The sequence below is a fragment of the Acomys minous genome (genome assembly GCF_964271855.1).
Source record: "Acomys minous genome assembly, chromosome: 3".
NCBI classification, from domain to species: domain Eukaryota; kingdom Metazoa; phylum Chordata; class Mammalia; order Rodentia; family Muridae; genus Acomys; species Acomys minous.
The window spans coordinates 113,386,390-113,398,582 of NC_140485.1; the positions used below are offsets into that span (position 1 = coordinate 113,386,390).

At 41.3% G+C, this 12,193-nt stretch overlaps 1 protein-coding gene across 1 annotated transcript in view; it reads left to right on the plus strand.

Annotated features, from left to right (window-relative positions):
- Positions 1-12,193, plus strand: part of LAMA2 (laminin subunit alpha 2) — a 588,770-nt gene that overhangs the window by 443,318 nt on the left and 133,259 nt on the right. The window contains exon 33 of the mRNA XM_084776810.1: positions 9,000-9,142. Coding sequence (XP_084632936.1) covers positions 9,000-9,142 — 143 coding nt within the window. The remainder of the gene's footprint in view (positions 1-8,999; positions 9,143-12,193) is intronic.

The window sequence follows — 12,193 nt, forward strand, 5'->3', positions numbered from 1 at the left end:
CCCTAAACCTGATAGTGCAATGTATCCTTTTGTGTTATCTTGCTTTTTAAAGCTAACATTTCAGAGTTACCTCAGCTTGGCTTAGCATTCTCCATGGATCCCTGGCTAGCTTTGAACTCCTGATTCATGTGCCTTTTCCTCTAGAACACATGGGCTGCAATGTGAACTATGCCCTGCTTGAAGGTTCCTATTCATGGTTCCAAGGAAAATATAGACAAACACACAACAATAAAACCCAAAACAAAACAAAAATCTAGACCCAGAGATATATCAATATCTTTCAGGTTTTCTAATTTAAAATATACATATTATGACATTTTATCTTTTGTTAAAAATGTGAATTTGTATTCATTTATTCCCAGTTGATTGGAGCAGGCAATTTATGTATCTCTACCTAAAATTGGCTAAAGGGTTTGGCCTTTTCCAAGCGCTCAGTGTACTCATTTCAGCTTCCGTTTCTTTGGTTTAAATGCACTTTGTGGATTTTTTTGTGACAGTAAGCCAGTAATTACTATGCATGGGGGATTCTGGTAGAAATGCAATATTTTGAACTAATTGCTAACAGAATGATGTGTAATATTGGCTGCACGATTTGCCCCTTACTTGTGCCCAGCTATAACGATCTGAATTTAGTGCTGCATTTGTTAATATTAGACACAAATTTATCCTGACACTTTTATAGGCAAAGACTCGGAAACATTTAGTCATGTAAAATCTAATCATAGTCTTGAAATATTTGCTTTTACTCTCATGCATTTTCGGCAAGCTCTCGCTTTATAAGCTTATCTGTATTATTGAATTAGGAGGATGCTTGAGAGAGGATTCGCGGGTGTCATGATTATGAGATAGGTATTAATTTACGCAGCAGTCTTGTCAGAGAGCCTTTGTTTATAGAATGTGAATACACCATGTCGCTCTCTGCTCCTCAGATCTTCCCATCTTAGTGAATTAAATTTGTTTTTCATTTGCATTGCCATCTCTAGTGTCTGCTGCCATACGCTTCATACACTTAAGGTCAAATAAAAATAGCTTGTGGCATAAGTAAAATATTTTGTGTCAGAAGAAAATGACAAACCATTATGAAAATGGTACAACCCCCGCCAGCGTGTGTACCTTAAGACACCGTGGGTGAGTCGGAGAGAAACTTTGAAAAAAATCCCCCATGGGTGTTGTATTCATAAGTCTTTCTGAGCCATTCAGAAGAACGTAAGTGTGATGTCTGTAGCATACTATAAAACTTACCTTTCACTTCTGGAAATCTGCTTCACTTTGATCCCTCAGAAGCAAATACAGAGACCATAATATAGGACATAATAGTAGACCCTTGGACTCAGACGCATCAAACGGCGTGGATGAGTTCTCAGAGAGGCAACTAAGTACATTTTCATTCCAATAACTGAAGAGGAACCAAAACAGTTGGGTGGAGGCAGAGTACACAGAAGAAGCTCAGTCTTCACTGTGCCTCTTGGCCCAGCAATGTGTTCTGTGGTGCATACCAGAATATCAGACCTACTTCTGCATTCTGGTCCTCGAGTTCTTCCTGTATGAAATAAATGAAAACAAAACAAAACACCTGTTGATCATTCTCCTGAAAACTTCAGGAACCATCCAATAAGGATCCTGTGGCAATGTTACAATAAACAATCTAGTGCAGTTTATTCTTGGAAATAGGTAAGTTATACCAAAGTAAATAAATTAGAGAAAGGACAACCGAAGGAAAATTTCAGGAACCATCCAGTACGGATCCTTCAGCAATGTTATAATAAACACTTTATTCTAGTCCAGTTTATTCTTGGAAATAGATAAGTTATACTGAAGTAAATAAATTAGAGAAAGGACAACCGAAGGATTCCTGGTGAATAAATAACCCTAAAAAGCACAGTGAGACAGACATTAAATGCCTTCTGAGACATTAAAAAAAAAATCGTTACTACTTACATTCTGAAAACAGCTTTCAAAAATTTAGAGCTGGAGAGATGGCTCAGAGGTTAAGAGCACTAGTCTGTCCTTCTAAAGGTCCTGAGTTCAATTCCCAGCAACCACATGGTGGCCCACAACCATCTACAGCAAAATCTAGTGCCTTCTTCTGGTGTACAGGTGTGCATGCAGGCAGAATACTATATACACAATAAATAAATCTTTTTTAAAAAAAATTCAACTTCATCGTAATGGAATGGAACTCAGCTCAACAGGAAAGGGATCATCGTGTTTTTTCACAGGTGTGTGTGTGTGTGTGTGTGTGTGTGTGTGTGTGTGTGTGTGTATACTGCATCTGTGCATGTGGGGGTGCATGTCGGAGAAAGCATGTTCTAGGAATAGAATCCAAGACCAATGTGGGGTAGGGAAGAAGTGCTTTCCCACTGAACTGGGAAATATTAAGACTTAATAATATTTAAAATTGTTACAGATCCTTTTTTTTTTTTAAACTTATTGAGACTTAAAAGTCCCTAGTGTAAATCCAAATTCCAAACTATAACTCCAAATAGTGGGCAAAGATTGCTTTTCTCTTAATTACATGCTGGGGTCCCAGCTGGTGGTAGTGAGGGCCAGCCCCTCCCTCTCACACGCTGCCTGTCTCTTAATGAGGCTAACCTGGGATTGTACCCTAGGCAACAGAGGTCAAAGGTGTGAACGGAAAATCTTTGAATTCTTGAGGCTGAGACCTAGGCCTAAAAAGAGACGTAGTCTCTTGTCACATTCCGTGGATCAGAATATACTGCAAAGCCAATCCAAAATTGAGAGAAAGACTTGTCTCTTTATGGTAGTAAAGACAAAGAAGTCGTTGCTCTGTTCAGTCCACCAGGAAGTGAACATCTGAGTCCATACACTAAGTGTTCTCTCCCAGTCCCTCTTGCCTGCTTTTTGCCCCAGTACTTCCTCCAATACAGTAACCTTCTTCTGGTCACCAGTAAATAACAGTACTTCCATGTACTCATTGGGACCAGAAGAAGTTTAGTTAAAAAAAAAAAAAAAAAAAAAAAAAGAACTCTTATTAACCAAGTTATTTGACACTTTCATGCCTTTATATTCTATATAATACAGTTTGATCACTCCCTCCCCAAGCCCCCTCCTAACTCCCCCAAACCTTTTAAACTCCCTCCTTCCTTACAGTCCTTTTGTGGGTTTAAGACTTTTGGGTTGGTTTTCTGTTTGTGACCTTTGGCTTGAGAGGATCAAGCCTGGTGGGATCACCAGGGGGTGCTCCCCTGAAAGCAGGCCTCCTCCCTTCCCCAAGCTTATCAGGAGGAACTAGCTCAGCAGTGTGAGACAGAGCCCCCTGAGTCCCTGCTCTGCCATGCCTGATTGTTGAGGGGCCAGATCTCTTGAAAATCCAGTGCAGACATCCACATGCTTTGAGAGTCTGTGATGGCAATAGCTGCGTTGGCCCTAAAGATGGGTGTGTGCACCCCCTCTCCCTGTCTTCTGCCTCTTGCGCTCTTTATGCGTTCATGTTCTCTGACCAGAGGAGGGGTGCAGTAAGTTGTTGTCTTACTCAGACCTGAACTCTCAATTGCTACTTCTCAGCATCTTTAACAGCCAAGTCTGAACATTTACCATAGTTCACTGGGAACATAGGCTTTTGATTACAGCTGAGATTGGCAATTGTCTATGGGCATAAATACATTTACAAGGTGGTTCAAAGCTATGTCAGTTTAGTTAAACAACAGAGTTTTGGTTCTCCCTTAGGGCCTATGACTTTTTTTCTTTTTCACTTTCTTTTATTTTAAAAAAAATTTTTTTTTCCGAGACAGGGTCTCTCTGTGTTAGCCTTGGCTGTCCTGGACTCACTTTGTAGACCAGGCTGGCCTCGAACTCACAGCGATCCGCCCGCCTCTGCCTCCCGAGTGCTGGGATTAGAGGCGTGCGCCACCACGCCCGGCTCATTTTTTAAATATTTTTACATACACATTTGTATTATTACACATATATACACTAAACTACCTATAGCAAGAAGAATCATGAGACAATCAGGAATTATATAAATGTTACATTCTTAGTGTTTTGGCTATTTGTATTTGGCAGCCTTGAAGAAAACATCTTTTCGATCTTGGTGCATCTAAAATTCTGAATGTAAATCACTCTCCACCACATCTTGTCATTATCAACTTAAAACATCTATCTAGACCTAAAAGCATCTTAACCCCTAAACAACTAATCTTTATTGTAAAACTGAGCTACCTGGTTTTCAACTCCATCAAAGACTTGAGAAGGAATAAGACTTCTTTTACCATAGGGTTCTAAGTACGTTTATAGTAACAGATATGGATTCTCTCCTGTGGAGTGGGCATTCAAAGCTATGTAACACTACAAGGGTCTTTTCCCCACTGACTGTCTCCATAGGACCTTGATGCACTATGAAAGCTCAGTCAGCAGGGAGGGAGGGAGTGGCCAACTCAGTTCCAAGTCTTCTCATGCAGCTACTGTGTGTCTTGTCTCCAGCAATAGACTCTTAGCGTCTGGTTCTGGAAGGTGTCCAAGAAGAATGACAGGAGCCTACATTGCTCTGGAGAACTCTGTAAGTTCTCTATAGCCTAAAGTCTCCATTAACCAAACACTCATGAGGAGGCATCCCACACCTGATGCTACGATTCTGTGTGTAGCTTCCAGACAGATATTTTTCCCTGTTGGAAGGTATTTCCCTTCTAACACTAGTTTTCAAATACATTTTTTGTTTTTTGGTTTTGTTATAAGATAGTAAATTTCCATTGGCTTTTTCATGCTTCGTTTTGGTTAACTTTCCCCTCCCCCATAACCCATGTCATCCTTACCCTGTTTAAACCTTTCGGTTCCCAATATTCCCCTCATGGCTTTCATGCTACCTATACTGTACTGTCTCATCTCCCTCAAGATTTCTGGCTTGTACAGGAAGTGGAAGTTAGAGAATTGAACCTTGGATCCACAGACGAAGGAGAAAACACCGTGTTTGTTTTTCCATGCCTAGGTTTTCTCATTCATTGTAATGTCTTTCTACTTCCACCCACTCACCTTCTCAACTTTCATAATTTCATATTTTTTTTGTAGCTGAATACAGTTCTGTTGTGTTCACAGATACCACATTTTCATTATTCATTCATCCGTTGATTGACACCTAAGCTGATTCTATCTCTTAGCGATTGTGAGTTGGGAAGCAGTAAACACAGATGAGCAAGTATATCCGCAGTTGGATATAAAACTCTCTGGGCGTGTTCCCAGGGGGGTAATAAGAACAACCATCTTCCTTGACTTCAGCCAGCCTCTGCCGCTTTAGTCACCAGACTGCCGTAGTTTCCTCCAACTCTTGCTCCTCTCCTGTTTTGTATTCCTTACACCTCTCTGTAGCTCTTTATTTGCTATCAGGCCTGCCATTCTCACATCCAGACATTTCCTGTGTAACCAACACCGTCCTCGCTCTGATTCCAAACTCCCACTTCCCTGCTTTTCTCTTCCTTTTGTGAATGTGTGTGATCATGTCATGTGCCTTCTTCAAATATTGACCCCGCTATTCTTTTTTCAAGATATTTTCTAACTGTTCTTTGGCAAAGATAATAATGCACAAACATTCATTGAAGTTTTACTGTGTAACGTGTCCTAGACACTGTGACAAAGATGTGTAGAGTCTGCTTTGAAGTCAAAGAGATGCAATTAGTAAGTACACATACACAAGAAAACATAATAGCACACAAGAAAACATATTAGCCCAAGGGTTAAATTGGTAAAACATGAGGAAGACAGGAGTGGCTTATGACTTAATAGCTCACTTAACAGTACTTTCAGCCATCAGGTCTCCCTTCTCAGAAAGTCACACATTTGACCTGAGCACAAAGGAACCAGATGGGTGAAGATGAAATGTCCCAGACCGAGGAGATAGCAAGCAAGATGATTTCCGCCTTTAGGATTTGTGCATCAGCACCATTTATCATATGGCGCACTCTTTCAAGACCCTGGCTACAAGAGTCCGCTGGAATCTTTTAGGAATACTGGTGGCTAAATTTTTTCATGAACACATTAAACCCAAGTCTCAGGAGGTGGAGAGGGGAAGGCCTGGGCCAGAGCACACAGTGAATCCCTACGATTGTGTTGGGCATCCCAAATTGAGAACCACTAGTCTCCAGATGAGTGCCCAGACTTCCGTGTGGGACACTTGTGGACACTTTCATCATGGAATCTTTCTCAAATGCAGCCCGTTACTTGTAGGATCCTGGGTGGACATGGCCAAGGCTCTGGATATCTATTTAGCTCCCGGGTAATGCCAAGACTCCTGGTCCACCTGTTACCCATAGTGTCATGCCCAAACCAGGAGTATCAGCTTGTCAGGGAAGTTCATTCTCAGGATGAGAACCAGAAGGCATGCAATACCATTAGTCTAGAATCAGACACTCAAAAGGTTGTCTAGTCCTCTGAAGCTCTCAATGCTCTCCCAGTGGTTCACAAACCCAGTGGAATTGGAGAACCATGCTCGGGAACCTCACATCTTTAGGTAGGCCAACACTTCAACATGTCTAGTGATGTGTTTTCTATAATAGCTGAATACTGACAGGTCTACAGAAGCTCGCATTGCCCACGGATGTGAAGAAGCCCCTGTTCTTTCTTCCTCTTACTTTGTTTCCATGATGCAAAAATCCTCTTTCATTCTAGCTGGAACAGTCCGAGTCATGATCCGGCCGCTGCCTCCCGAGCCTCTTGTTCACTCACTTGTAAAATGTCAGGAACTTGCACAGTAACTCAGATGACATACCACACTTACACTTGCCACCTGCAAGGAGCTGGTTTATTAAAAACCCTGCTGGGGCTGTTAAATCCCTGTGAAGGGATATGGCAGCTCACCTCTAACTGATGTCCTATCCAAAAAAAATCACTCTCTGTACTACTTCTCTTTGTTTACAAGCTTCTGTTAATGGTTTTCTCTCCATTAAGTGCTCAGGGGAGTGCTGTTTAGAGAACTAATTGAATTGCTGCCAGTCTTGGGCATGAGCCAATGGTGCTCCAGAACTCAGTTTTCCATACATCTGTGTGTGCATATATATATATATATATATATATATATATATATATATATATATGTGTGTGTGTGTGTATACATACACATATATGTGTGTACATGTGTGTATGTATATATATTTATATATTTATATATATATATATTTCTCTCTTCTAACATAGCTAAAGATTTGATTCATCAGCAGATTAGAAGACAGACTTTGTATCTGTATACATGGGTTTATGTATGTGGCATAATTATGGCCTTCTGTGCTTCTTGATGTAGAGATACATGTCTTACATGTCAAACTAAAACGTGCAAGGTGTGTGGCTAGAGATGCAGCTTAGTTGCTGCAGTACATACACAGCACTCTCAGAGCCCTGGGTTCCAGTATTGAGTAAACTAACATAACAGCTCACATCTGTAATTCCAACATTCACAAAGTAGAAGCCAGAAGATCAGAATTTTAAAGTCATTCATAGTTAAATAGCAAACTCAAGTCTAGCCTGGGCTATTTAAGACCTTGCCTCAAAAAATACAAAACTAAGTATGTAACTTTTACATTTTCCAAAGAATGAATATATGTTCTCTTTAGAAACTGTGATGCTACTTGTAAGTTTAATTTGATAACAAACTAACAAAATCCCATTTCTACCAGTCTGCCACCACCCTGTCTACCTCTATGAATTGTTCAACTTTCTGATCATTAAAGATATGAGTGATAGTAACAAAGTTAGTGCAAAGATGAGACATTACTTTACCTTTAGGAACTGTTTATTTCTGGGTGCTTTGGCACACTCCTGTAATCCTAACACTCAGAAAGGCAGAGGCAGGTAGATCTCGGTAAGTTCAAGGCCAGACTGGTCTACAAAGAAGTCCAGGACAGCCAAGGCTACACAAGAGAAACCTTGTCTTGAAAAACCCAGAAGGAGGTGGAGGAGGAGGAGGAAGAGAAGAAGAAAGAGGAGGAGAGGGAAGAGGAAGAAGAAGAAGGAGAAGGAGGAGGAGGAGACAGAGGAGGAGGAGAAGAAGAAGAAGAAGAAGAAGAAGAAGAAGAAGAAGAAGAAGAAGAAGAAGAAGAAGAAGAAGAAGAAGAAGTTGTTTACAAGATTGGATGAAGTCAAATATTGGGATAGAGATTTGTGGAGCTGCCTCTCATTGTGAGAGAGAAAATGCTTGGGAAGGAAGGAGATGCTCGCTCACATGGTAAACGTCACAACAAGGGAAGCCATCACAGAAAGAAAGGTTCATTCAGGAATGTCAAGGGTAAAGAGAGGATTCAGTCAGTGAGGTGCTTGCCACATGATCATGAGGACCTAAGTTCACTTCCCCAGCACCCAAGTAAGACTCTGAGTGTTGACAGCCTGCTCCTGTAAGCCAGATTCAGGTAGGTGAACACATGGTCATCTCTGGCACTTGCTGACCAGCCAGCCTAGGCAAAATGGTGACCTCTGGTCCAGTGATAGTAATAAAGGCATCTAACATTGATCTCTGGCCTCCATAAGCCCACAGAGTACTCACATGTACACCTGCACCTCTACATACATGCACACACATGCAAACACATACAAAATCTTTTTACTCTATTTCAAGATAGTACTGATATGCCTTTTCATAGTCCGTGAAGCCTTTGCAGAAGAAATCGCTACAGATGTTATGCAGGCGGAGCATGCTTGGATACAGTGAGCTCTCTAACGCAGTGTCCTCACAGATTTTCTTTCTGTGTCTTGCCTTTCCTTTGCTAGTTCTGCAGTATGCCTCCCCCTCTCCCCGCGCAAACTCAGTTTGCTCTTCTCGCTTGGTCTCTCTACTTAGGTCATCCTCTGTCTTTTGGGTCCTGGGTGACAGACGTCACTTCCTCTTCTGTCGTTCTTGTCTTTCTTCAGCTGTGGCACTGTGATAACGATTAATCATCTGAGATGCATCCTGTCACCTTTCATAGAACTGTGCTTGGACCGTAAACTGTTAGGTGGCTGAAATCTGAACATCTGGCTGAGGTGTTCAGTGTGAGCCAATGTTCTTTGTCATTCTCCTTTCACAGTCTGCGGAGATGAATGCACAGGCCTTCTTCTTGGTGACCTGGCTCGTCTGGAGCAGATGGTCATGACCATCAACCTCACCGGCCCACTGCCTGCTCCATATAAAATCCTGTACGGTCTTGAGAACACAACTCAGGAACTCAAGGTAGGTGGGTAGACTTACAGCAGCAGGTCCAGGGGCTGAGATAAAACAAAGGCTTCCCAAGTGATCTTGGCTGTCATTTGTACATGTTTCCTTCACTGCCCTAAGCCAGGAAAGCCAATGCAGGAGAGCGACATCTGAACTGATGTCTCAAACTGGAGAACTGCACAACGTGGAGCGCTATTAAGGACAAATACTCTCATACCCCCCTCCGTTTGGCCTAAATCAGTTTTATTATGTGACTTAAATATGTGCAAGCATAAAATCAAGTATGTACTCCTTATACTTATAGCTCCATAAAAATCAAAACAAATTAATCTTTACAAAAGCCTGCAAAACCAATAAAATTCAAATTAAAATCATTAATCTAAAGTAATATGATTTTGGCTGAAAGTGAATTGCTTTTTGTGAGGAGAATATGCTATTGACTACATCCCCTCTGGTTCTTACCGCTACAGGTGACAGGTAGGTTACTCGGTTCTACATTCCTGAAGTGACAAGGACAAAGAACTTATGCATTTGACCTTTGACCCATGCAAATGTAGGCCCTAAGATCAAGTGCTGGCATCTATCACCTAGTTGCCTACCCTGAGATCCAGGAAAGCTTTCACCACTCTATTATTACTGAGAAAAAAATGAAAACAAACAAACAAACGAACCAAAAAAAAAAAACAAGATTAAAATGTTGTGAACTTGAAAGTCATTCTGAAGGTGCCAACTCAAGGCATTCTAAACTATTTTAAATTGAAGCTTTCCATCGATAAAAAGGCTAGGAAGCAACAACTAGAAAACGAATGTGGTTTACAATGGGTGAAAAGCAGCTACTCGCCTGTTGTCATTCAATTATCAAGTACCTGAGAAGTCTTGGGGGTCCCCAATTTCACACAGTTGCTTGTGGGTGTCTTAACTCCTCTGATTTTTCCATACCTTCAAGAAGCTTACACAGATTCTCTGCTGTTGGAGAAAAAAATAGTTAAAACAGCCAGGAGAGGGGTGGATGGGTAGTGGTGCACGCCTTTAATCCCAGCAGCTGGGAGGCAGAAGCAGGCAGATTTCTATGAGTTTGAGTCCAGGCTGGTTTGCAGAGCAAGTTCTAGGACAGCCAAGACTACACAGAGAGACCCTGTCTAGGGGGGGAAAAAGCTACTTAAAAAAAAAAAAGAAAGAAACACTAAAAATAAATAAATAAAATTTTAAAATAGTCAATAATTAATTAAGCCATTAGCAAAAATATATACTTACCATGTACTTTCTAACAGTTTGCAGCACAAAAAAAAAAAAAGAAAGAAAGAAAGAAAGAAAAAAAAAAAAGAAAGAAAGAAAAAACTGGTAAGATTTGTGTAACTAGGGAACCCACCAATAATGAGAGCCCAGTTTTGTTGGGACCTGAATGGCAGGGGCAGTTTTATTAGGAAGAGGGGTGCTGGTGACAACAGGAGGAGAGCATCTTTGCTTCATTTCTCCAGCTGGTAGAAACACTTTTCTAGGGAATATATTCTTTAATATTTTTCATCTTCACCATTGCCTTAATGATGGCTTTAAGAATAACTAACATTTGTTGAGACGCTATATAAGTAAAACTGTATATGTATTATAATACATGGCAACAACAAAATCCAAGAAGATGAAAGAAAGAAAGAAAGAAAGAAAGAAAGAAAGAAAGAAAGAAAGAAAGGAAGGAAGGAAGGAAGGAAGAAAAAGGAATTTTGATCAACGGTTATGTCTCCCTAAGCTTCTCTATTGAAACTGTGTCTTAGTCCACTCAATTGCTTTAACAAAATGCCGTAACCGGTATCTTATAAACAATAGAAATGCATGCTTAACAGCTCTGGTTGGAAGCTGAAGCTGAGTGTAGACTCCATATGTGGTAGCGCCTCACTCTTCATATACGGGCATCTTCTTGCCATGGCCCCATATAGCAGAAAGGCATAGTGCGCTCCCAGGGTATATTTCAAAGAGTACAGTCTCAAGCAGAAGGGCGGGCCGCCCTCATCACCTTGTCACTTCGCAAGAGCACACTTGCTAATATCATTACCTTATAGACTAGCATCGCAACGTATCACTTTACGAGCTGCGAGGCCCCGGGTCCTATCGTGATGGTATTTTGAAATGGAATCTTTGCGAGGTGATCGTTGTTGAATTGGGGAATGAGGGTGAAGCACTCACGAGTCCACATCAACCACATAAGAATGCGAAAGGGAGTTTCCTCTTCGCCAACCATTTCAGAAGAACGGATATGATGATGACGCGCAGGTGCTCACCAGCAACCAAATAAGTTGGCACCTTAGGCGGTTCAGCCTTGAGAACTGTACATTTAGTTCAAGTCACCTAGTCTAAGGTGATTTTTGTTACAATTGTCTGAAATGATTAAAACGAAAGTACTGTGCTAGTATTTTTAAGTTGGAAAACTGAGGCATAGTGACGTTTTGTTTGAAGCACAGTTACACGGCTAATAAGTGTGGAGGCAAGATTTGAATAGAGGCAGTATTAGGACACTAGGGCCTTTGAGACGGAACACCTTTTCCAACCTTAAAGAGACAAAAATAAGTCACGTGAGAAAATCTAGTCAGCCAGTATTGAGGCCTGCCGGGCCCTCGAGCCATACTCTACCACTGATTCTTGCCTCCGAGAGCCACCTGGGTAAGGCACAGATATGCACTGAACCTGTCTGACAGGCACTAGCAATCAGGCCTGCACGGGAGAGATAAGGCTGAAACCCTAGAGGACAGGGCAGTAGAAAGAACAACCTCAAAAGCTAGGCCACAGGTCCATCTACCTCATAGCGTCATGTTCAAGAGCATAAAGAACTGTATGGAAGGGAGGCAGAGCAGGTATTTTCCACATGCCTAGAAAGAATGCAGGCTAAAAAAAATAAATTAGAAAAGCAAATATTTCAGTTGGATATAAGCATCTTTACAAATAACATGAAATCCGTGGATGGATGATGAGTTTCCTAGAGGCTCTCTATAATGACGTCCGCTCATGAGCATCATTATTGCCGAGGCGTCTGTCACTTCTGTCACCTCTCCCTCTTTATGTCTTAGAGTTCATGAA